The sequence below is a fragment of the Leguminivora glycinivorella genome, chromosome 10 (assembly GCF_023078275.1).
Source record: "Leguminivora glycinivorella isolate SPB_JAAS2020 chromosome 10, LegGlyc_1.1, whole genome shotgun sequence".
In the NCBI taxonomy this organism is placed as follows: domain Eukaryota; kingdom Metazoa; phylum Arthropoda; class Insecta; order Lepidoptera; family Tortricidae; genus Leguminivora; species Leguminivora glycinivorella.
Genome location: NC_062980.1, coordinates 9,438,394 through 9,464,775, shown reverse-complemented (window position 1 = coordinate 9,464,775; position 26,382 = coordinate 9,438,394). Strand labels below are relative to the sequence as shown.

The following is a 26,382-nucleotide window of genomic DNA, read 5'->3' as shown; positions in this document are numbered from 1 at the left end:
GTATATTGGAAAATGAAACCGTGCGCTAAGATTATCTGCCCCAGTGAAAACCTTTTCAAGTAGAGCATAATCTATACTTACATTCCTTTTAAGGTGTCTGCTTCATCCACAGTCAAAATGGTCAGAGGAATGTCGCTTTTCCATTAGCTAAACAGAAGAAAGGTTCATCATTTTGAATCGTACTCTTATGACAAGAGTGTCATTGCAGTTTCCATACCTATTCATATAGGTACATACAACTAAAGCATGTAACTTCAGCATTGTGAATACACGTACATCTTGTAATAAATAAAAACGCCCGATTGATTAAATAAACAATTTACTACACATAATGTAGGTCACAATAAAAATATTTCTAACAGAGGTATATAACACATCGCCTGATGCAGATCTAGCCTTGTCGTCTAAATTTACAAATCTGTCGCCTAAACTACTTCATTACCTATTTTCAGAGTGAAAAACGAATAAAAAATCTTAAATGCATTAAAAAAGAATCTACGTTTACAAACTAATTTGGCAAACCGGAATGTTGAATAAACATACATATTTTGGCCTTTGACTTTATTTCATGCTGATTTCGAACAGTTATCGCTACTATAGTCTCAGCCTTATTTGTCTGTATAATAATCAGTGTACATAAATGTATACCGAGTAATCAAATTTTGAACAAAAAAATGGCTTATTTCTCGAAATTAAAAATTACAAATGGTAGTAGCTGTCTAATAACAAAATGAAAAGACTTCCGTTTATAACTTGTAACTTTCAGTTGAAGACAAGGAACAGATCTCTGGTAAAAACAAGTGACAACCTGGTCGATTTTAAGCTAGTTTTTAAAAGGGGCGCGGGGACAAATGTGTTCGAGATTTTCAATCAGAACGAGAATTATAAATTGTTCGAAGTTAGATTACTGGTTCTGAAATACCTTCCTTATACTGTGGTATATTAGTTGTAAAATAATAGCACCACTAGACATCATGGTTTATGTTTCAATTAATCGTATACATAAAATTAATAATGCATATAAACTCACATAAAACTTTGTTGCGAATTTAAAATATGTGCCCATGTTATGAAACCTATCACAAGAGGTAAGATTTTTACAATCAAAACAACTAACCTATAATACTGCACAAACTGTTACAATAACTATAAATATTATTAAATATGTAATGTTTACGTACATAATAACTTCTTTAATTAAATTGATTATAACAGTTCCATAAAATCCAATTGACTAGCATCTACATAGTTTTATATCTTATTAGATATTCTAAGCTCAATACGATATTCTACTTAGTGAAGAAGGGGCACGACACACTAGTTCTTACCTCGACTTCTAGCTAATGTCGCGTAATGCGAGCCCCGTGGCATATTATACTTCTTGTGTAATTACTCTGAGCCTACCATTATTCTATTTACAGTTAATTGTATATAAAAAGAAATTTAAAACTTATATAACAAATATAGGATGTGCAAACTCACTGATATTGGTAGCCACTGTATTTGTGCCATTCGAACTTGTATTAAAGAAGTCACATAGAATAGGTATCCCACAGTCTATGTGACAAAGTACGTGTTCTACCCAGGTCAATGAGTTTGGATGCTTACAAATATTAAAATCGACTTAAAACTTTAAAATGTTCCGATTCCTTAAATTACAGATTATACTTCAGATATTAGAAACGTAAAAAACGTTATTGTAATATCAAAATAGTGATCCATGTTTATTGCTTTTAAATTGGACTGTCTAAAACCTATGAACTCGAGGGTGACCTAACTAGTTTACAACTAGTCATACTATGCTAATTCTCCAAGTGTTTATGCAATTTTTTTTTTTATTTACTAGAAAACGATTTACATGACCAACACAACTAAAGGCACAGCAGATAATTGAAATATCGAATGTTTACGTTCTCAACTTTGGACGTTACTATAATGTTGATTGACGCGCTTCGCACCTTTGAAAATAACGGCGAAAAACATTACTATTTTAAGTTTGAGAATGTAAGCAGTCTATACAAAACATTATACCCAACCAGGGGCTTCAGAAAGAATACACAAAAATAACACATTTTGCTCTAAAGATATGTGAACACATTTCACTTTGAAAGCTGCTGGTCGAAATATAAAGATAGTACAAAGTTCATAACATTCATAATCATAAGATTGGCTAGTAGACTGTTTTAAGGGTTGTCTAAATCTGCATCAGACGAAGAATGTTTAATAAACAAGGTTATACACATAATTGCATTGTCAATAACCAACATATACGACGCACAGCGGCAAAGCCAATTTGTGAGTACGAAAATAAATAAATGAATCCCCACATAAAATGATGGACATAAAATATGCTTCAATTTTTCCTAAACGGTTTGCGATATTTTAGCCTTTACAACTATTGTTAACTTATTAATCACCACACCTAAATGTTGTTAGAAAAGTATTGCCTCTAAATATTACATGAAAAAAGACTTTTAGATCCTACTTACATTTTTCTATTACTATCAATAACACTGAAAATGAATACATAACATCTGAAGAGTTTAGAGAAAAGCAGTGTTTAAGTACCGACAAGTCGTATTGTATGTTATTTTATCTTTAACGTTTCGTTACCGTAAACTAAGGAGGAACAATATTATGAGAGAGCGAGACAATACAAAATAAGGGTCGTAACAATTATTATTCGTGTGCAATAGTCAAGAGGCATAACCAAAGTGCTGAAATTTCTAGTAGAATACAAATTGATTAAGTCGAAGCTTCTAATAATTACGCACAACGAACAACTCGGTCGGCATCGAAGCGGTCGACGTTCTAACGTCGAGACCCGAGCCGACGTTTAAGTTACATTTCATTTTATTACTTATAATTTTCGATTCGACCTATCGCACAAACACATATATTACGCGGGCACCACTAATACTACCTACTCGATTTATAAGTTATATTTTTTTACATTACGTCCTACCGAGTTAAATACAACATTCAGAATGTTACATTAATAATTACAAAATTCAATCGGTGCAAACGATTACAAAAGTCGCCGCCGTCCACGATCGAAAATCAACGCGGGCGAACGTAAAGTTTACACAATTCGATCGGTCCTATCACAATAATTCGTACGGTAGTAAAATTGCGAACGGCCGTTTAGCGATCGGCGGCCCCGAAGCGGCTACGGCCGGCGTCGGCCCGCTACGGCACTAACACGAGGACGACTATCACACGAGCGGCACCGCGCCGACTCGAGATACTAAACCGAACCCGACCGGTTCCACAGAGCCTCCTTTATCGTCCGTCACTTCGACCCGTTCGACACGATCACTGCACCGATCCGACAGGCCCGGCGGGCGCGGGCACCGGCACCGTCCGCCTAGGGCTAGGGTAGACATGTCCCGCTCGACTCTTACTTGATGAGCTGCGCGGCGCTCTTGGAGCGGCGGAACATCTTCGCGCCCTTGTTGGGCGCGGGAAGCTCGTGCTAGTTGTTGCCGTTGGGCGCGCGCGGCGCGGGCGAGGCGGCGGGCGCGGCGGCGGGCGCGGGGGCGGAGCGGGCGAGCGCGAGCTCCTTGTCGCCGCCGGTGCCGTAGATCTTGCCCGCCTTCTTGGCCATGGACGCCAGCAGCTCCACCGAGCACTTGTGCGCCGACCGCAGCGACAGCGCCCACTCCTTCAGCCCGATCTCGTCCTGCGAACCGAAAGAACACGTTTCACCTCGATCTTTCTATTTCGAAAGTGACGGGAGACGACGAATATGGGACCGATATCTGCCAATATAAGTAGGACCCTATATCTCTACATCACGAATGATAATATCTTAAATACTCGGATGTTTAGAAGGATCACCTCTGGCTCGGCGCTGTTTTCTAGATGGAGTTCTAGGCGGTTCGGATAAAGCTTGGCATATAAAATAGCGTATTCACCGTATGATTAAATGCGATCTTGGTATCGATCCTAGTGCGAAGCCGGATTCAGTGCTCACCCTTCACCGACACGAAATCCGAAGATACGGTGTCTAGAAGGATCATCTCAAGCTAGGCGCTGTTCTCTAAACGGAGTTCTAAGCAATTCAAGTAAAGATTAACATATAAAATATTTACCGTATTAGTAAGTACGATCTTCGTATCATTCCTTGTACGAAGCACGATGCACTGTTCGCCCTTCACCGATACGAAGTCAGACGATACATCCTCGACGGTGTCTAAGAGGATCATCTCAGGCTTGGCGTTATTCTCTAGATGGAGTTCGAGGCGGTTCGGGTAAAGCTTAGCGTATCGCGTTTGCCAGGCGCTGGCGAATGGCCCACCGAGCTTCTTTATGTAGCCGTGCAGTATGCAGTCGGATTCTGGAACGTAAGTAAACGAAATTTATTAGAAGATCCATAATATCTGGCACAGTTGTAAATTAATATATCTACCTATGAGTGTATCAATCCTGACTCTCTAGCACAACTCGCACGAGTCCATACTTGAAGTCGCGCTTGATGTATGGACTCGCGCGCGACAAGGCAAGTTGTGCTAAAGGGGCTGGTGTCCACTTAGGCGAAATCAGGCCGCGTCGAATAGAGTCCTCATACATTTGAATGAGATTCAACGCATCGCTAATGGACGCAGTTTCATAAGAAATGAATTAATGATACTCGGCGAGCCTAGTGGACGCCAGGCTTCATATTGACCGATAAAATAATGGAACTGACTCTATACAGATACGAGTATCATTCACTCAATGGAAGTTTTGTTCATTCCATTCAATTTCTTGATGTACCTAAAATGTAAGTTTGATATTGTTACTTTAATACTCGTACGTGTTGCCTCCTATTAAAAGGATGATATATTTCCAGATTAAAACGAAAAATAAATATCCATTTTTATCGGTAAATATTAGTCTATGGATTCATGTAGTTGATTAATCCTTTTTATAGATCGATTTTATACTGGATAAAATAAAATTAGAGTACCACTGTAATAAAACCACTACGATAGTATAGTATATCATCGCCATTAAAGTGATTCAATGCAATTGCTTTAAAGGCATCATAAATGTCCCCATAAAACGGAACTGCCTGCATCGGTGAGCACAACAGAGAGTAAGGTACAAATTAAATTGAATTTTTTATCGATATTGCCATTACGTTAATGATGCAATAATACATAAAGTATTTTAATTACTATCGAAAAAGGAGTGTATTATGTACAAAGATGTTGAACTTTATTCCAAAGTGTACACTTTATTGCTTTAAACCATACATTACATTTTGATATATAATGATAGCACGTAACACGAACATACTTATGTATTAGGTTTGTTTATATATATTGTTGCCTGAGTACTTTCAATGCACCCACCCTTGCATCCGTATATCGTTCTTGAAATGAATACGAGATTTTACGTAAAATATCTTCTTTCAAATAAAATAAAAACTGCCGAAGTCGGTTAACATTATAAAGAATTATCCTTGAAAAACCAACATACTATACAGGTCGCGCAAATTAGTTAGCGAATTCACCGAGAGATGGCGCTGTACACAAAAAATACTCATCATTAGAACATACACAGATATACAAGCTTTTCTTTATTAGTCTAGTAAACAATAGACAGCTTACCTTTCTCATCCGCATCAAACTTCTGCTTCTGTTTAGACTTCTTCTTGGATTCCATCTTGTCCGCCTCCTGGTTGATGGTCTCGAACACCGTCTCCGCGACTTCCGACTGCCATCTCTCCGATATCACCAGTGGGAAATCTTTGTATTGCATTTGGTCTGATTCCGTAAGCTGGAATTGATGGAATATGGACTTTAGTTTTGACAGTAAGAAAGTTGTATTATATTGTAGCCAAACGATCGTAACGGTAAAGCCTGATTTGGTGATTTCACAGGATATAGGTAATTGTGGTTTGCAAAAAAATCTAGTTTTTGGGAACAATTCGCAACAAATAAATCCCAGAACAAAGGCCAGATTGCATATTTCCATCCGTGTTTCTATAACATAGTGTTTTTCAATCTTTTCATGGTGGAATAATCGTAGAATTTTGTGTCACTAAGATTTCCCTATTGAAAATTTTGGATCTCCTGCGATCCCTACACAGCAACTGCGCGACCAACAGTTTCAAAAGCAATGCCTTAAGCATCCATAAAATGTAACTGTTTCTATCAAAACGTACCGCATTATTGGTTATAATTGGGTGTAGCGCTTTAATGACCAAAGTAATATTTTTTTTTAATTGAAACTAGCACAAATGTAGGACACCTACCTTAATTCCCTTAGTGTCCTCTTCATCGAAGCTGCCAATATCGAACGCATCAGCCGCGTTGACTTCTCCGCGCGGCGGGATCAGCGGCGGGGTGTATTTCTGGTGGTACACCTGCTGCCAGTCGATGCCCGCGAAAAACATGTGCTCCTTTACCTCGTCCGCGCTGCAATAGCAATAGAAGATAATTAAAGTATGTTTCCCATCCTATTTTAAACTTGTTCTGTTTTTGACGAGTACAAATTTGTTAACTGAAATAGGTATCATACACGAAAGAAAAAGCGACTAAGTCCAGGTGGCTAAGAAGGGGACCGAACTCGAGTCTTCGGCTTACGTAAACTGAATTTTAGCATCCTTATACCCAATTAAAGGAAAAGTTATCTAAGGATATGACGAGTTACGAAAAATGTTATGCGGCATATAAATGCAAGCAGTCAAAATGCCTAAAATGTCGGTTGCTTAATAATTAATATCCTAGCCACAAATAGTTCTAGAACTTGTATGCGATTTTCGTTTCATTGTGGTATTTGGTTAACAATGTCTCGAATGCACGCTCTTCAATTATCTTGTATAAGGCAAATATGTGAGTGTGCATTGGAAAACGTCCCACTTTGCCGATTGCTATAAAGCCGCTTTGTCAGTTTTTCATATAAAGATACAAGTAAATCTCGCCTTAACGGTAACCGACAAAGTGGGACGTTTTACTAAACACACTCACATATGTTTTGTAATAACGATTTAAAGTTTATGTTAAGGGATTATTTAGTATCCAAACAAAAATTGTTTACATTAAATTACATTTTCGGAAATCATTTTGACATGTAATGACATAGCAATAGTTTTTTATTGTTACATTAATAGTTTATCGAAGTGAAGACTCAGCGCATGTCAAGCGATACAAAACATAGGTTTCGTGGGAAACACACCATCATTGTACTTCGAAGGTTCTTCCGTAAATACACCCACTAGTTCACATGGTTAATTGACATCCATATTTTCATAATACTACAAAAACACATTAATCGCTTAAAGCTGTTATTATTTTTCTATCCAAACAAGACTAGGAGCAGATACGTAGGAGTTAGTTTTCCGTAAATACTAAAATGTAGGTCCACCAAGCTATAGCGGTCGAAACAAAGACTATTTCCAATTTAGTAACTCCCTTTACAGCATCAATTGTCGTATTTATTAATGACATGACTCGTTTTTATATCACTATCATTTGAGGACACGAAGTCTCTTAATAAGGAAATAAATAAACACAAAAATACGTCAATCCTTGCATCCATATAACCTCATACGAGATATAATGAGTAGTTTGTATTCACGGCACATCTTTTACACAACCGAGGATTCCATAAGCATGGTATTGTAAACAATTTCTGCAATTACCTTTATAAGAATTATAATATAGCGATATCAATAGACAAACTGACGCATATGCAACACAAACTTGTTACTTGTATTCATGCCAGTTGAGAATAATAAAGGTGACATATTTACTAAGAGTCATCAGCAACACAATAGTCAAATAAATGAGTAGGTAGATGTAACTATTATGCCAGATAAACTTGTAAGTCTTACGTAACTAGGGACACAGCAATACTACAGAATGAGAGATGAATCTAGCAAATAGCGTTGTCCTTAAAAATGTAAGCAAAATTTACAAGTTTCTTGAGGAGTTAGGCCTGATTCAGATGGCGTGCGAACTCCCGTGCGATTTTAGTTACACTGCGGGCTGTTTAGGTTACATAAATTTTGCACAGCCATCAAATACCGCTATGTAATAAAACGAGCTCTTGTGCCGTCTAAATGGGCTCTTAAACCTTAAGAATAAATAATCTTGAGTGCACGCTCTTATCGGGCGTACAGAGGGCCGGGCCTGCGTGCATGTCAAACAATTGAAGCTCATACACGTGTCCTGAGTCGACCCTGCATAGTATACGCACGCTCACCCGGCCCGCTGAACTCCGGACTGAGCGTTCACTCAGACCTTACACTAAGAGGAATAGAGGAAGTCTCAAAATGAAATTTGCGTGGTTATGCCGTCAGTTTACCTATAATAAACCCATATACAAAGGATTAGCAAGCTACCAGCTACCAGGGAAGCACAACACCCTAAAGGAGCGACCAGACGACCACCACCAACTCACCCCCGTCCCTTGCAGCCGAGCCGCTTGTTTATGTCCCGCTGTAACAGCCCCTCGAGCAGAGACTTCAGGCTTGGGCTGAACGATTCTGGCAGCTCCACGTTCTGGAAGACGTTGTAATTCTATTGCAGACATATGGGATTTTTACTATTGTTGATTAGTGCAATGTGAATATAAGTTTGGGTAGGGCTGCCAAAAGTTTTTTAAGATAGACAAAATTATAGTAATATTTACATACAACGTAAAAACATTACACGCTTAAGCTTTTCCATGAATTCCATGGAAAACGTATTCTTATTCTTAACTTTTTGAACACTAGGAACGCTAAGGGCTGATTTTGACGTACGAGGTCTCGTATGCGAGTTTCATTACAATGCGGCATTTGATTGGCCAGCTGTTTACCTCAAAAGTCCGCAATGTATATCAAATCGCATTCGAGATCGCACACCATCTAAATGAGCTTTAAATAAAGGCGTCGTAAGAAGTCGTGCCCGAATATCCACAAGTTTTATAGGTGCTCTGGTGTACCTATGTTGTCAAAGTAACTTGAACGTTTCCAGCACGATATAGATTTGGCAAGCTTACTCGTATGCCAGAAATATTAGTGTGTGCATGATGTTATTGTTTGCAGATGACGTTAAAAAGTTAAGTAGGAAAGCGTATCGTCATCGTGAAAATATTTATGATATTAAATTGTATCTGGCACAAGGTAGCAAAAATAAGTGTTGGACTGTAGTTGAAGTTACATTGATAACATAATCTTTATTAAACGTGATCGTAATAAGTTTACTGTACTTATTGCAGACTTATTCCATTGACGTAAATGGCGTTGTGTATTACGTTGTACGACGATCACTATGATCAGGTATGAAGGTGCTAGCGGTAGTCAATCCAGTACCACAAAACGAATGGCACCGCGTCGTCTAATTCAGCTACAGAATTTATGGTTACAATATTTTACGAGTCTTTGTATTAATTTGTCTATGCCACAAATGAACAGGAAAAAGCGCAGTAAAAGGTAACTCATTTTTCAATGCTTTTTCCTGTCCTTTATGATACAACTTTTGGCAGCCATAACCTCTTAAGTAATACCGGGCAAGTGAGGACAGAAATGAAAGAATATAAACATCCTTGTTGTTCTATGGAACGTAATTATCGAACAAAGCAGAAATCTCTAGTTGTAAACATTTATAATACATTATTTATTTATATACAGGGTGCCCGGTAATTAATGGACAACCTTTTAACCATCAAGAGGGCACCTTATACTGGTCCATAAAATCGACTTTAAGGTTTAGTAAAAGTCGCCTGGTTTTCGAGATTTTTTTTACAATTTTAAAATTTTAATACTACCTAAAATTTTAAAAAGTGTGAAAATCTCGAAAACCAGGCAACTTTTACTAAACCTTAATGTCGATTTTCTGGACCAGTATAAGGTGCCCTCTTGGTGGTTAAAAGGTTGTCCATTCATTATCGGGCACCCGGTATAGAACGTCAATATTTCCAAAGGAATGTTTCTAAGATTATTGACAACGACAATAAAATTCTGGTTACCTATCAAAAAGTCGAAAATTGTAATGTCGAATATTAGTAGCCCGAAAACGCTTCCCATTTTATTAATTGCCCTAAGTTTTGTTTGCCCGAAAGTACTTTTCCCCTATTATTATTTTCCCCATTCTTATTTCGCTATAATTTTGTTTCGCTTATGATTGGAATCAACGCTTATTAAAATGCCTAAGAATCATTTGACAACTACTTTTTGTCCCGTAAAGTTTTTAATCCGAAATATTAATTAGCCGCTATATCAAAAGTTCGAAATTCGAATTAACACTTGTTAAAATTCCGAAGTATCATTTGACAGCTATTTTGTATGGCGTATGGTTTTATAATCCATATCCATACTAATCCATACTCCATACTAATATTATAAATGCGAAAGTAACTCTGTCTGTCTGTCTGTTACGCTTTCCCGCTTAAACCACGCAGCCGATTTTGATGAAATTTGGAACAGACAATCTTTAGACCCTGAGACAAAACATAGGCTACTTTTTATTTCGAAAAAAAAGGGATGAAGGGGTTGAAAAAGAGGTTGAAAGTTTGTATGGGATTTCTTAATTTTAAATGATAAAACCATGAAACTTTATATTTTAGCACTTGATAAGAAATCATTAAACATATATTTAAAGTCACATACAGGTCGAACGCGATTAATTAACATTATTTTTACCTTTAAAATAAACATGGTGGGAAATAAACATTAACTAAAAGCGGGTAGATTATATTTATTTGTCTACCCCGAACATTTATATAAATTAATATCGGGTAGTTTTGTGTTGTTTACATCTCCGGTGACATTTTGCTGGGACGTCAGTCTTCCGCGACCACGGCCAGTGCAACCTGGCCGAAACGTTGGGAAAAAAGGTAAAAATAATGTTAATTAATCGCGTTCGACCTGTATGTGACTTTAAATATGTGTACAAAGCGCGAGAACTTAAAGTGTTATATCATTAAACATCTTGATAAGGGATAGGGATAGGGATAGCGATAGGGATAGCGATAGGGATAGCGATAGCGATAGCGATAGCGATAGCGATAGCGATAGCGATAGCGATAGGGATAGGGATACGGATACGGATAATATGGGTATCGTTAGAGGGATACGGATAATCGGTCGGCGGTCTCTTACAATCAATGTGCTCTAAGACGATCGTTGTTTGCTTGCTTGAAGATTGATTACGTTTGCGATAAGTATAAGCAAAATGTAAAAAATTGTAAGGGAGAATAGAAAGAAGTACTTTTTACCCACCGATCATAGTGTCGAAATACGGGCTATGTGGGATGTTTATAAAGGTTTTCCCAGCGTATATAGAATTTACCTACGCTGTGGTCGATGTGTAATATTTCTACAATCATTGCAAGCAAAAGTATTATGTGCAATCGAAATAATCGCAGATAAATATACCTACAGAGAAACCTAAGGATCCAAATGAAAATCTTAATGAATACTTTTATTACGCGGGCGAAGCCGCGGGTAAAAGCTAGTTCGAAATATTATTAAGCCGCTATATCAAAAGTTCAGTAAATCCTTAATTTTCTAACAAAAGTTTGTTGCCGACCCTCACGGTCGCAGTTCTTACTTGACTTAAGAATCCTTGCCATAAGGGTTTATGGCAAAGGTTTGTTTCTGTATGATCGCAGTTCTAACCTAACCTAACCCACTTTTCTAGCACAAGTTTGTTTCTGTATGATCGCAGTTCTAACCTAACCTAACCCACTTTTCTAGCACAAGTTTGTTTCTGTATGGTCACAGTTCTAACCTAACCTAACCCACTTTTCTAGCACAAGTTTGTTTCTGTATGATCGCAGTTCTAACCTAACCTAACCCACTTTTCTAGCACAAGTTTGTTTCTGTATGATCGCAGTTCTAACCTAACCTAACCCACTTTTCTTGCACAAGTTTGTTTCTGTATGGTCACAGTTCTAACCTAACCTAACCCACTTTTCTAGCACAAGTTTGTTTCTGTATGGTCGCAGTTGTAACATAACCTAACCCACTTTTCTAGCACAAGTTTGTTTCTGTATGATCGCAGTTCTAACCTAACCTAACCCACTTTTCTAACACAAGTTTGTTTCTGTATGGTCGCAGTTCTAACCTAACCTAACCCACTTTTCTAGCACAAGTTTGTTTCTGTATGGTCGCAGTTCTAACCTAACCTAACCCACTTTTCTAGCAAACGTTTGTTTCCGTGACGTAACCTAATCAATTTTTTTTGTATTTTTTTTTACAATGATATTAGGGAAAATGACATTTCGATGTCGCGTTAGTATCGGATTTATGAAAAGGTGGTTAACGATACGGTTGTCAAATGATAAGATTGGCAACCGTTCTTCTGGTTATTGATTTCTATAAAATGATATTAGGGAAAATGACATTTCGATGTTACGTAGCATGGGATTTATGAAAAGGTGGTTAACAAATCGGTTGTCAAATGATAAAGTTGGCAACCGTTCTTCTGGATATTGAATTTCGGGAAAACGATAATGTGGGATAGCAAACTAGCGACATATTAAAAGTATGGTAAACAATGTATTTGGATTATAAAAATTCTGTCAACCGTTTTCGGACAAGTGATAATCGGACAAAGGATTTTCGAAACATCGATAGGTTACCTAAAATTCTATAGAGCAAACAGGATAATTTTAAAAATATGTATTAATGTAATACATTTAATTGAATGCTACACTATTTTTTAAATAATAGAATTTATACTTTTTACGAAACAAACAGCATGTAAATATGTTGAATGAATTCCTATAAGGAAAAGTGTGTAGGTATTCTGAGGTCCCGTTTCCCACACTCATTCCTCAAATGCAATTCCAAGAAAAATATGACGAACGTTCGTAAAATCTGAATTTTCGTACCAAGTCGCAATGACAAGAATGAGGTCCATGATTCGATTTGGCCGACACGCGACATGCCACGATCAGTATTAAATTTGTTACTGCTTATATCTCAAGTCACATGTCTATAAGAACAGAAAAGGAGACAGAGAACAGATTATATTAAGGACTTGAAACCTTTTTCCTGTTTTTAAAATACTAAGTAAGTACCTAAACTTTATAGAATTCTCATAAAGTGCCATCGTGATAAGGTACGTACGAAGCAAAGACGTAACTCCGTATAGACGCATAAAGTCTAAGAAAAAAACGTACCTCAAAGCCCTAGAGAAAAAGGTACGGTGGCCTAAATGGCGTTACACCTTTGGGGAACGCTCGGCTAGATGGCGCCAATATTAAAATTTGTCATTTTAACACATATCAAGCTAACAATATGGGCCAAATTGTCAAAACTGAGGTTTAAAAGTTTTAAGCTTGTGTCGAGAGATGTATGTCTATATATGCACTGTGATTACACATTTTACTTTGAGTGAAGTGACTCTAAATTCAGATGGGTAAATTTACTTTGTAACATTACGTTACAATTGTACTTGTACAATACAAATCACGTTATGTAGCACAGTATAAACCAACTTCGCCCTTGCCAAGGACCTAGAAAATCATGTAAATACTGAATAGTAAGTGAATATTTACCATTGTAAGAGTCATCCTGTCGATCTCGTGCTTGTCCTTGGTCTTGTGCTGGCGGAAAGGCGAGTGGCCCTTGAGCAGCTTGTACAGCATGCAACCGAAGCTGAACCAGTCGGCCGATGAATCGTAACCGGTGCCTTTTGATAGGACCTCGGGCGCCATGTAGCCGTGGGTGCCGCTGTAGAGAAATGTTAATATCAGGATAGTCTTTACTATTAAACGAGCAATTTCAGAGATCTCGGGAACGATTTCGATTAATTTTGCTATGCGTATGGAGTTCTCGGGGTCGAAATATTCGATCTGGCTAGATTATCCTGTGGGGAAACGGGAAACGCGTATTTTTTAATTTGTATTTTTTCCAATAGAAGCTCGGTCCCACCGATATGATCACATCATTTACGCTGTGTAACCTTCAGCACCAGAGAATAGGTGTTACTTCGTTCACTTCAATTGATGTCGGTCGCAGATTTGTACATTATGCGGTAATTTAACGGCTGTCGAAAACCTAGGAGCCACATATTCTTACTAGGCACCTTATCTTATCTTAATATCTCTCATTGCATTGAAGCCAGCAACTTTAGTAAAATGTTACCAAATAAGGCAGATGAGACATGTTTTTTGGATAAATGTTTATTATTTACCTGCAAGACCTAATTATACAAAATCCCATAACATTTCCTGTTCATGAGGACAACTATTCATTGTTCTACCTCCGTACTACGGACATGCTAAGAGCCTATTATAAACAAAAATATTACATAATGTAACATAACTGCTTTAGTCAAATCCATTAAAGTAGCGAGAGACGTGACTACCAGCATTTGTCATATTTGCCCACTGCTAACTCTAATTATGCTTATGGTTCTGGTATTCATAAGATTCACATAAGGCCTGAAGTCTTATATAACTTGGCCTCGAGACGCGTTGTATGTTCGTATACTAGGGATTCAGACTTATACTGGCGCCAAATATAATACGCTAGGTAAGTTATGAATATTTAAACAGCTCAGCAATATTATGTAATATATTCTCGACTAGAATATTTTTCAAAACTGTTTTTGCCGAAGCCATTAGCAGAGTCATAAATTAGTTTATATGCCGTAGAAGGAGAACATAATTTAGTTGGGTTTCAGTATTTGTTTTATAGAGGCATTCGGTGTAGAAATATTTCGTCGTAATTGAATCGCATATCATAATGTAACTTTTGTACCAAAAATTGCGTCTAATCAAAAATCAATGTACTAGGTACACCTACTATCGCTCGTATTTTAATATCTAAATGGATATCAGTATGCAAATTATTAACTTTTACCGATAGTCCGTGAAATTCGTTGAAAAATATAATGAGAGGAAATTGAATTTATTTTATTGGTAAGTCGGCGCAAAGATATACATAGATTACGGATAAACTAAGCTTTTATAGACAAACGCAAATATAACGCATACAGAGAATTTCCATGCTATGTAGAGGAAAAATCACGCATTTATGCATCGACTTTTGTCTAGAAACTATCATGTTACAAACTAAATTTCTGTTAAAAACTCTCAACTTAATAACATGCACTCCATAACGAAGTTACAAGCTCTGTCAAAGGAACCAATATGCTCCCAATTAAGATGAAGTTTCGCTCCGGAGCAAATTCGATCAAAAATATCGATATAAATATTTTTGTGCGTTTTCATTGCTGCCAGATGGCCGGATCAAATACAAACACGTGTCAATGCTGAAAAACATGATACGCCGGCAATAAAATGAAGTAAATTCCATTTTACATGTGTATGAACCAAAGACACATGTAACTCCGTATAGACAGATAAAGTCTAAGAAAAAAACGTACCTCAAAATCATACAGAAAAAGGTACGGTGGCCTAGATGGCGATACATCTTTGGGGGACGCTCGGCTAGATGGCGCTAATATTAATATTTGACATTTTAACACATATCAAGCTAATATGGGTCAAATTGTCAAAACTGAGGTTCAAAAGTTGTAAGCATGTGTCGAGAGATAGCTGTCTATGCACTGTGATTACACATTTTACTTTGACAGTAACTCTCTACTCGATCCTCTTTGGTATGAAGTATGAACTATTCGTTTCCACTGAACGTGAAAACGTACAACGAGAGTTTAAACGAACTTGGTACATGTGTTATTTATTCCTTCAGTGTTTATTTATTAGGAATACCCGGACGCGGTTGGTCTCCCTTGAACCATGGTTGATATTCAAGGAAATCACGGTGACTTTTCGTTTGTGCGCGCGTCAACTACTTGCTTTGCAAGTACTTGTTTAATTGTGACCGCAGATTTTGTCGTCACATTTCGTCATTTTCTAAGAACACTTCATTAAATACAATCGGGTTGGCGTAGTTTCTGTCTAACATATACATTTTTATTAATTCTATGTATAATAGGTTTCTTTCAACCCCTTTTTGCCAAGAGTGGCACTGAAACTTAGTAGTTCATGTGCTCTGCCTACCCCTTTATGGGATACAGTCGTGATTATATGTATGTATGTATGTATAATAGGTTGTTGGCTTATAAATAATTCGTTTCTGACCAATAAAAGTAACATTTTTAATTCGATCGTTATGTGCGCTATAATAAAGATTAATACATACATACATACAAAAACGCCTGTATCCCATAAAGGGGTAAGCAGAGCACATGAAACTACTAAAGCTTCAGTGCCACTCTTGGCAAATAAGGGGTTAGAAGAAAACGAAACTGTGACATAAAGATTAATTAGGTCAAATTTCGTTGAACTGAACGAAAGAACGTGTTAAAGGGGTGCATAAAAACTCAGGACAGTTTCATAAACTATACCAGAGGTTTCCAAACTTTTCCGGTCCGCTCCGCACTTGCAATTAAAATATATCCTATCATCGTTAACCTATTTAATAGTAATATAGTATTGGCTTGCCAGACGAGACCACTCTTACCTGTAGGCCTAGCACATGATGGCCGCGGGAGTATGTCGCCGCGAGATAGACTACCCGTCCTTATGTCATTAATACAGTTAGAAGAAGACGTGGCATCTATCTCGCGGCGACATACTCCCGCGGCCATCATGTGCTAGACCTACTGTCAACGGTATGCAGCTAGGGAACTCCTGAACTAAATTACCCTACCGAACAAACAAACAATAAACCAGTTCTGTAAACCGTTCGTCAATTGTCCAAGTGTCGACACATTTGCATGTAGTTGACATGTGTCCGTTCTGTCGACTGAGGGCTACTTTTTAACCCCAGAGACAGAAATGACAACTGTAAAAATTTTTGTAAGCCAATAATAGCTTATTTACTTTTTGAAGGTGGTTGTATTTCTGTGCACTGAGTGACGTTTGTCAGATGCACCAAGCCTGATGTGTATATTTTATTCGACGGTTTCCGTTAATGTTAAAGATATCAAGCCGATTGTAAGTCCTGTTGTTGAGACTTTTCTCAAGCTGCGTGTTAGGATACCATCATAAATAAATATTATAGGATATTCTTACACAGATTGACTGAGTCCCACGGTAAGCTCAAGAAGGCTTGTGTTGTGGGTACTCAGACAACGATATATATAATATATAAATACTTATATATATAGAAAATATCCATGACCCAGGAACAAATATCTGTGCTCATCACACAAATAAATGCTCTTACCGGGATTCGAACCCGGGACCGCGGCGTAGCAGGCAGGGTCACTACCGACTGCGCCAGACCGGTCGTCTCATACAGCATACAGTCAAGATCTACAAAACAAGAACTAGATGTATACTCACACACTGGCATGAGGTTTCTTCTTAGAGAAGTCGCAGGCTAGTCCTAGATCCGATATCCGCACGTGACCGTGCTCGTCTAGCAGAATGTTCGCAGGCTTCAGGTCTCTATACACTATGTGGCGTCTGTGCATGTGCTCCAAACCTGTTAAACAATCCGAATGTTAAAGTCACGTGTTAGTATGCCACATGTGGGATGTGACTTATTTACATGCAGCTTCAAATTCCTATGTTACGATTGTCACCCAGTTTTGTACTTGCAAACTTTCTCGGAACTTATGTAATTTACCAGTCGTTTTTCAGGGAAATAATACCTATTTTTAATAAACTTACATCCAACGTTACACCTACGTCCTAAAGATGAGAACCTGCCATGATTTTGCAAGTTACTTGGTTGGCACGACGACCTGAAATCAGTAGCGGCTTGCCCTAAAGTGCGCTTGTGCGGTGCACTCCCAAAAATAATCACAATTAAACTATAGTAATACATCAATTATGGTACCTCAAATTAATGTATTATACTATATAAAAACTATCGCAAAAAAGTCCAATCAAACAATTAGTTATATTTCTTAAAAGTTCATTATACAGTCTATATTAATCCGCCAATTCCCTTCCTATACAATTCCATACGCACCGCGCTCAACGGAGCGCTTTGAATTGCGCTCCTATGGAGAAATATTCAGTACATTCTCTAATACGAAATTCAGTAAGAGCGAAAGAGAAGTTTAGTCACAGCTCCGCGCGTGAGACAGAAGATTATGTATGAAATATTAGGTAAATCTGGAGCGCCGCTCCTAAGGACGTTTGACCACAGAGCTATATCAAGATAGAAAGAAAAAGTATCATATTTAGTACCGCGAACGGCAGTCTGCTCGACAATTGGATGTCAAAATTAGTTTTCCATTGCGGTTTTAATTTGCCGAGCTCGATTTGGCGTGCGTTCAAAACAAACGACCTATAAATATGAAATAAATGCTAGAATAATGTGTTTGTAATGATTGTAATGAAAATAAATTGATTTGGTCTTAGAGTACGAGCGATGTAAAAATAAGCCATGAATTCAAACTGTCGAGTCAATTCACATTTGTGGTATCAAGTATTTATCTATTTATTTAACAGATTAAAAAGTATGCAACACAAATTAAATTACAAATACATTCATGCAAAAATCTTAAACTAACTTATATTATAAATATTGTAAACTACATTAATAATTAACTAGGATAATCCAATCATAATAAGAACACCAATAAATGCGAAATGTTACACGATCGGTCTCCCTGTCAACCGCCAAGCTTTTTCCTTCTATCTCGATATAGGTCTGTGGGTTTGTCCTTGATTACCGTCTCGGTTGCATCGCGCAGGCGCGAAATGCGTCGCGGTCATCCGCGACCCGCGTATTTCGCGCGCTATTTTGTTAATTGTTAGTAAACAATAGATAAACAAGTTTTATTTTGCCAATTTGCAATGCGATTTTGCCTTATTTTGAAACCGTTTAAATTGTTTTTATTGCAAGTGTGTGAGAATAGATGGATACAATGTGACATTTATAAAAGAGTGTGAAAAAACTTTTGCAACGCGATTAGAATTAAAAGCTAAAGGACCACCGCGGCCTGACCTTAAACTTACGCAAATATGTTTTTCAAAAACCAAAATTTTACACGTGTTTTTAAAACGGAACAGTATGAAAAAACACCGTGGTTATGTGGATGTGAAAAAAGTGACAAACTGTTTTGCTTTCCATGTCTTTTATTTGGAGCGGGCGCGGACGGCGGAGGTGGTGAGTCTGCATGGACCGATACCGGCGTCAGTGACTTATCACATCTTTCGATGAAAAAAAAAAAAACATTCACAATCCCGCATTAATTTACTGAATGAACTGCAGTTTTCGTCTATTCATTTTTATGTTTTACTGTTATTAACCCTGAAGCTGGGCAGCTATATAAATTAAATAAAGAATATTTTTCACTGAAATTTAAACTTAGTTCAGGCATTTATTGGAAAATTGAAGGAAAGAAAAAAAAATGCATCTCTCGAGTCAATTTAATATGATTTAAATTTAATCACATTGAATAAGTACAAACAGGAACACTAGACTTTATGCCGTTGTAATAGGAATTACAAATACACAGTTAATAGTGTTGATTATATTATGTAGTCTACATACATGTAGGACCTTGGTCCTTACGATGATTATTTGGGTGAACACCCACAAATTACAGCCGCGAGCCGCCTCTGCCTGAAATGACTAATTTATGGCCTCCAACACAAGAGCTAGCCACTTTTTTTTTTAATAGGACATTCTTACATAGATTGACTGAGTCCCACGGTAAGCTCAAGATGGGTTGTGTTGCAGGTACTCAGAAAACGATATATATAATATACAAATACTATATACATAGAAAACATCCATGACTCAGGAAACAAATATCTGTGCTCATCACACAAATAAATGCCCTTACCGGGATTTGAACCCGGGACCGCGGCGTAGCAGGCAGGGTCACTAATACGCGCTAGGGGTTTGTTCAATCCAGAGCGATATCAGGCCAACCTTCGCCGATGTCGAGTTGACAGAGATCTCGCTCCACTATATCCACTCAGCATTGGCCAACAGGAGGATAATGTTTGAACAGCACGCTACACAGAGCTTGTGTCCAATCCACGGTTAGGGAGGATGTGCCCAACTTTACTATTTAAATATTTAAAAAAGCCAACCTAATATAACTTCAGCGGCGTAGAACTTCATCTCCGCCTCGTTGAACACGCCGTGCTGCGAGAGGTGGTAGTGCAAGTCGCCGCCATTCATGAGATCCAGGATAAAGCATAGCTTGTCGGGCGTGTGGAATGCGTACGTCATGCAGACGATGAAGGGACAATCCACCTGGAAAAGAAAAAAATATATAGATATCAGGTTTTCAACTATTGTCTGATGACTCTTTGTACTATTGCGGGGTATCTGCCCTGTCGATAATTAGGCTAAGTTCAGACGAACGCGCGGTTAAAGATTGTAACAAAATCAATGGTGAGCGCGTCTTCATCAGAATAGCCCTAAAACTCATATTACATTTTAGTTACATAGCAGGCTTTTGGCGACATACAATTCAGCATGCCAATCAAATAACGCGATGTAATAGAACTCGCATGCGAGTCGGCGCACTGCGTACCGCACTTGTGCACATGTCAGATAGCGAAAGTTATATTGGAAAGGCTAATTAATTTGACCTTTGATAAAGACAGTTCGTAACGTAAATCACTCGGTTTCTGTAAAGTTTAGTGATGTCACCTGTACAGTGAAAAACTTAACAAATTCAGGTCTATTTCAAGCCACGTGCTGCATACACGTTTTTTCATAAGCGCATCACTGGCAGTGAACGTCGTAATTTCGTAAAGGTACCACATTCACGACGACAAGACACATTCAGACGAAAGTTAAAATTTCGACAGTTGTTACTAAATTTTGAAATTCCAAAGCAGTATGTTTTTTTAGTCACGCGACAGTATTAATCGATTTTAACTTTCAAGTAATGTCTGGAAGAAACCGAATGGCGCTGCGGCATACATAAATAATCAAAATGACAGTTCAAGTGGTACGAAGATCCCTTTACGCAGTACTGGGAGGTTACGAGTTCAAAAACCTAATATAACGAAAAACACCGTCTGCTCCCAATGCTACGTAGGATTTTTGGTATACCTAGGACCTAGGTACTTGTTTTTCAACCTCTAGCCAAATTGGGCAAGGTTAATATTACGTAAGTCATATCATACCTATTGACCAACTTTTATTACGGCAGCTTGTTCCTTACGTTTCGGCAGATCATCGTTATCGATGTGTTATAGAAAACCTAAGGGCCCATTTAGATGGTACGAGAACTCGTATACGAGTTTTATTACATTGCGGTATTTGATGGCTGTGCACAATTGTATGTATCTAACCTCAACAGCCCGCAATGTAACTAAAATCGCATGCGAGTTCGGACGCCGTCTAAATCAGGCCTAAATGTTTTATCGAGAATTCGAGTTGATCCCATAGCTGAGTATCTCCTGTAAATTAAACTAAAAATATGGTTAGATAGGTACCAAGAAAACAATGCTACGTGCTACGACGCCTACGACGTAGCAAACAATTTTAGTTGAGAATTAGTAAAACTTAATAATGTACGAGTATACTGTCTCACCACGCTTAATATGCCTACATCTACAACACAGTTTGAACTTAATTAAGACCTAGTAATATAAATGTAATACTAGTATAATGCGATTTACTTGATTAATTACCTCAAAGAATGTTTACCTACAGTTTGACGTTCACAAACTTCAATAAGCATTCTACTCGGCAATCAAGTCATTGCATCAACATCCCAGTGTATCTGCCGCATCTAAATCCATTAAGCCGTCGAGATTAGAGATTACTCTTCAAATATACAGACTCCCGCAAATGACATAGTTTAGTACAGTACGGAGATTTAGCTCAAGATTCTAAGTAATGCCCTGAACGCTATAGTGTGGATCTCAAACACAACCAAATGTTTAAACCTGAGATATATTTAGTTTAGTTGTATGTTACATAACAGACACATAAATGAGGTAGGAGTTTAAGTTACAATAGTATATTATATAACGGTAACGTTATGAAGGCTATAAAAGTTGAGTACCGCGGTTAGGCCACGAAGGCTTGCCGAGTGGCCTAAGTAAGGTACGAGACTTTTATAGCCTTCATAATGTTACGATTGTATACTATACTTTTTCTACGACAGCCACATACATACCTATTCGAGAATAATAAAATGGGTTAGTTACTTACTTCATGTAATGAATGGGAATATTTGTGTGGATCGTCGTAGCATTGAGTATTCTGTCCACAATGTTGATGGCGAGAACTTGTTGCACAATTCTTCAAAATATGCCAACAACGCCGTTTCAGAGAAAGTTGAAACATTTTTTTGCAATTTCCATGTCAAAACAAACATAACATTTTTGGTACGCTTTATCTGACTTTTCATGTAACAAATTGTCAGTCACTTTGAGCGCCCATAGCCTTGATTTCTTCGGAAGTGAATTTTTCACCAGAATCACTCATAATTACTTATGTTTTTGCACAATAACGTCGAATTAAAACAAACTACACACCACCGAAATAGTTCAAATAGTTTCGTGATAAGTTTACAAATGTCAAACATACCATAGACAAGAGAAATAGAAAATAAGCCGGTTTTCAATTACGAGAAATGTGGTTGCGTTCAAGAATATTTAAATGTCGAATGTAAAATTATTGGATAAACTTATGATTTTTACCTTTGTTTTGCAATATCTAATATGTAAAACGCATTTAAGTTTATTTTTTCATCTTGATTTAAATTATGAACCTAAATATTATATTATTTATTAAAAGTTACTTATTACTGTAAATGAAAACATACCTGATAAATGGAAGTTGTGCTTTTAAAAAAAAATTAACAGAACTCCTATATTCATATGATTACTGCTAGCAGTAATCCTATGAACCTATAGACAAATAGACTTTCTCATCGTTACTCAAATGAATTTAATTTGGATACCGCTGACAATAATCTAATTGACAGATTTAAGTGCTGGAGTAGAAAAATTAAATTAAATAGGAATTTCAAGGATCAAGTTGTAAACAGTAAAAGCTCGGCCACACATGCGCGTTTTGAGAGCGTAGGCGGAGCGTCAGCGGAGCGCAATGATAGCGGTGCGCCGGACGAACGCTGGCGGTGCGCCGGACGAACGCTGGCGTTGCGCCCAGCGGACGCCGGCGGGAACTAACGAGCGCGGATTGCGAGCGGAATGCGCGCGGATTGCGAGCGGAACGCCAGCGTTCATCCGGCGCACCGCTATCGTTGCGTTACGCTATCAAAACGCTCTATGTGTGGCGGAGGCTTCAGAGAGGACATCCTTTTAAAAAGTCCATATCTGTACAATGTACAAACATACATACCTATGTACGTAGATTAGCTTTGCTTGAAAAAAGTGTCCACTGCATTCAAAAAGTCACAAAGCCCACTGCATTCAGTTCAGGTCCTGGCAGGTCGAGTTTGTTTTACCGAGGCAAATAAGTCTAATATTTGATACGACTGACTTCATTGATTAGCATTGCATTGCACAATGCACGCCGCAGTTCAAGGATAACAAAAGAATAACTTACAATTTTTCATCGCCTTTTGTTCTGTTGAAAACCAGTGACAAAACATGGACGCCAGTAAACTCGGCCTCGGGGCTAAGTTTAGTCTGCATTGCAATGCAAATAACCGCAATATAGCGACGAAATAACGTTGTATAGTGGGAAATGGAAATATTTAATCGCACATTCCGATGCATTCCGATCCGGATGGCCGGTAGACGGGACGGGATGACGATCGGGCGGGACAGGGCATGTAGCCAAGAGTCCAGGGTAGTCAGAGTACAGAGTACTTGGAGCTCCGTGGCGGAGGATGCTACTGGCTCTGTCGTACCAATACGAATGTGCTTATGAGGGACATTACTACGATAAGCTACAGATTGTCACCGATTGTACTCTTGGCTATGGGCTGAGAGATTCCACGAATCTACATTGCTTTTGATATTGTCCGTTAACGGTCAGTTAGATTTAACTGACGGATTGATACAAAATGTGCCACAAATGCATTCCCTTTGTATGGGTGGCAGACGGGGTGGGGACAATCGAGCGGATCACATCGATTCCATTACACTCGTTGGGTTTGAGGGTTATCTTATTGCCGGTTAGTTAAATTTGACTGTACCCGATATCAAAGCAAACTGTATGCTTCCGTGGATTCTTAGCTTTACCACGCAGGGTTGATGTACGTTTACCTGTCTGTTTTTAATTCCCATTAACGGATTCGTATTTCAGCAAAAAATCGTTCGATATCAGCGGTTTTTGTGTGTTATTATCGGACCAAGATATTAGTCTGATAGCCTCCATAGTAAATATCGGAGCTTCAGACTGGACATTAACCATTTCAACATTTATACTGGGCAAAAGACAAGAAAGTCCAACCTTTGGACATATTTATTGAACATGAATATTGCAGGGTCTCATATTATACGCCGCGCGGCCGTCAATTTTGCCATAGGTACATATACTTGGGAATCAGTCATTAAAACGGGGAATTGAAAAAGTCAATCAATGTCAATAGTAATTATCTGAGTCGGCCAGCAATCGTTAATGCATTTCGACTGTCGTTCTAAATTATTCGACCCATTATACTAGCGCGCTTAGCATATCCACCTTATGTGAATTGGAAATTCATTCAATTGTGAACGTAGTTATGTGGCAGCAATGTATAATATTGATATAGTTTTCAACCGCATGTAGCGGTGCATATGATATGCGTGGAAGTATTAATAGTTGTCGGTAGCAATAGTTTCGCCGCAATAATCAGTTTCATTTAAATTGTCTCGTTGCGACTTGCGACCCTGGACGCAGTTGTTTTTAAATGATGATAGCAATCAAATCAAATCACAAAAGATACCCAGATAAGACTATAACAAACTTACGATCGTAATGTGTACGTACTTATACTTACGTACACCCGATTCGCATGTACTTTACGTCCAAAATATCAAAACACACCAAAAACTATTTGAAAAAATAAATTACAAAAATTTTTCTTTGACTTTATATTTAGTTTAGCATGTACACTGGTTCGCCTGTGCCTTATCAAGTTACGTTTTTACGTCTTTAAGTCGTATCTAATGGATTAGAACAAGGTTATACTTTTGGACTATTCGTATTACGAAATATAAAGGATAACCGCATACCTGACATCAAAAATGTTCCCCTAATTCCATTGTATCTTTGACGTCGCGTCGATATAGAATTACGCACACGACTTAGAACTGAAGCACAATTTAGAAGCACCCTTCAACCATACATTATAAAGGCACGTCTTACCGGGTGCTTCAAAAAGGAATGCTCAATTTCTCTCCCAGCAGATGTCGTCAAGTTCATAATTTATGTACGGGGCGTGAATCGATGCTCTGCTCAATAAATGTTTGATAGCGGGATTTTATGTTAGTTTAATAGTCTAGGTGGGTCCGAGCTAAATCACGGTACCTAACGATAGTTAGGAGAGACATGTGAATAAATTGTAAGGAGAGCAAAACTTTGTTCAAAGTTTATCGAAGTTGGTTAATATATGATGCGATGAAGACTTTTACGAAATTGTGCTCTTGAAGTTGGAAAGAATTGAAAGCGTAATGCAAATGTAAATAGTGCTTTCAACTTTAAATTTTACTTCATCTAACAACGCTTAATGAGAATAAGCTTCAGTAGGTATTCTTTTTAGGGTTCCGTAGCCAAAATGGCAAAAACGGAACCCTTATAGTTTCGTCATGTCCGTCTGTCCGTCTGTCCGTCTGTCCGTCTGTCCGTCTGTCACAGCCGATTTACTCGGAAACTATAAGTACTACAGTGATGAAATTTGATGGGAATATGTGTTGTATGAACCGCTACAAAATTATGACACTAAATAGTAAAAAAAAGAATTGGGGGTGGGGCCCCCCATACATGTAACTGAGGGATGAAAATTTTTTTTTCGATGTACATACCCGTGTGGGGTATCAATGGAAAGGTCTTTTAAAATGATATAAAGTTTTCTAAAAAACATTTTTCTTAAAGTGAACGGTTTTTGAGATATCAGCTCTCAAAGTCGTAAAAAGTATGTCCCCCCCCCTCTATTTTTATAACTACGGGGTATAAAATTCTAAAAAAAATAGAGGTGATGCATGCTAATTAACTCTTTCAACGATTTTTGGTTTGATCAAAGTATCTCTTATAGTTTTTGAGATAGGTTGATTTAACTGTAATTTTGGTTAAGTTATTGGTTTATTATATTTGCTGCTACGGAACCCTTTGTGCGCGAGCCCGACTCGCACTTGGCCGGTTTTTTTAGCCCTCGTGTTAAGGCATCATGTCACCTGCAACACGATTGCAGAACTAAGAAAGATGTTTCTGGACCACCTACATCTTTCTCATGACCTTTCGATCGAAACATAAAAACTTAATGTATCACAGATTCAATTATGATTTTCAGCAAGACTCGAGATAGTTCCAACGTAGTTTTATTCAAGATATGATAAGATACACTGTACTAAAATCAGCAGTATTTAAACATTACT

General features: G+C 37.9%; 1 protein-coding gene across 1 annotated transcript in view; it reads right to left on the bottom strand.

The window, feature by feature from the left end:
• Nucleotides 1-302: 302 nt before the first annotated feature.
• Nucleotides 303-26,382, bottom strand: part of LOC125230099 (G protein-coupled receptor kinase 1) — an 86,415-nt gene continuing 60,335 nt past the window's right edge. The window contains exons 11-18 of the mRNA XM_048135117.1: nt 19,960-20,125; nt 17,245-17,386; nt 13,483-13,657; nt 8,395-8,495; nt 6,245-6,407; nt 5,598-5,766; nt 4,095-4,339; nt 303-3,682 (exon numbers count right to left, since the gene is read on the bottom strand). Of these exons, the coding sequence (XP_047991074.1) occupies nt 3,476-3,682; nt 4,095-4,339; nt 5,598-5,766; nt 6,245-6,407; nt 8,395-8,495; nt 13,483-13,657; nt 17,245-17,386; nt 19,960-20,125 (1,368 nt within the window). The 3' untranslated portion in view covers nt 303-3,475. The remainder of the gene's footprint in view (nt 3,683-4,094; nt 4,340-5,597; nt 5,767-6,244; nt 6,408-8,394; nt 8,496-13,482; nt 13,658-17,244; nt 17,387-19,959; nt 20,126-26,382) is intronic.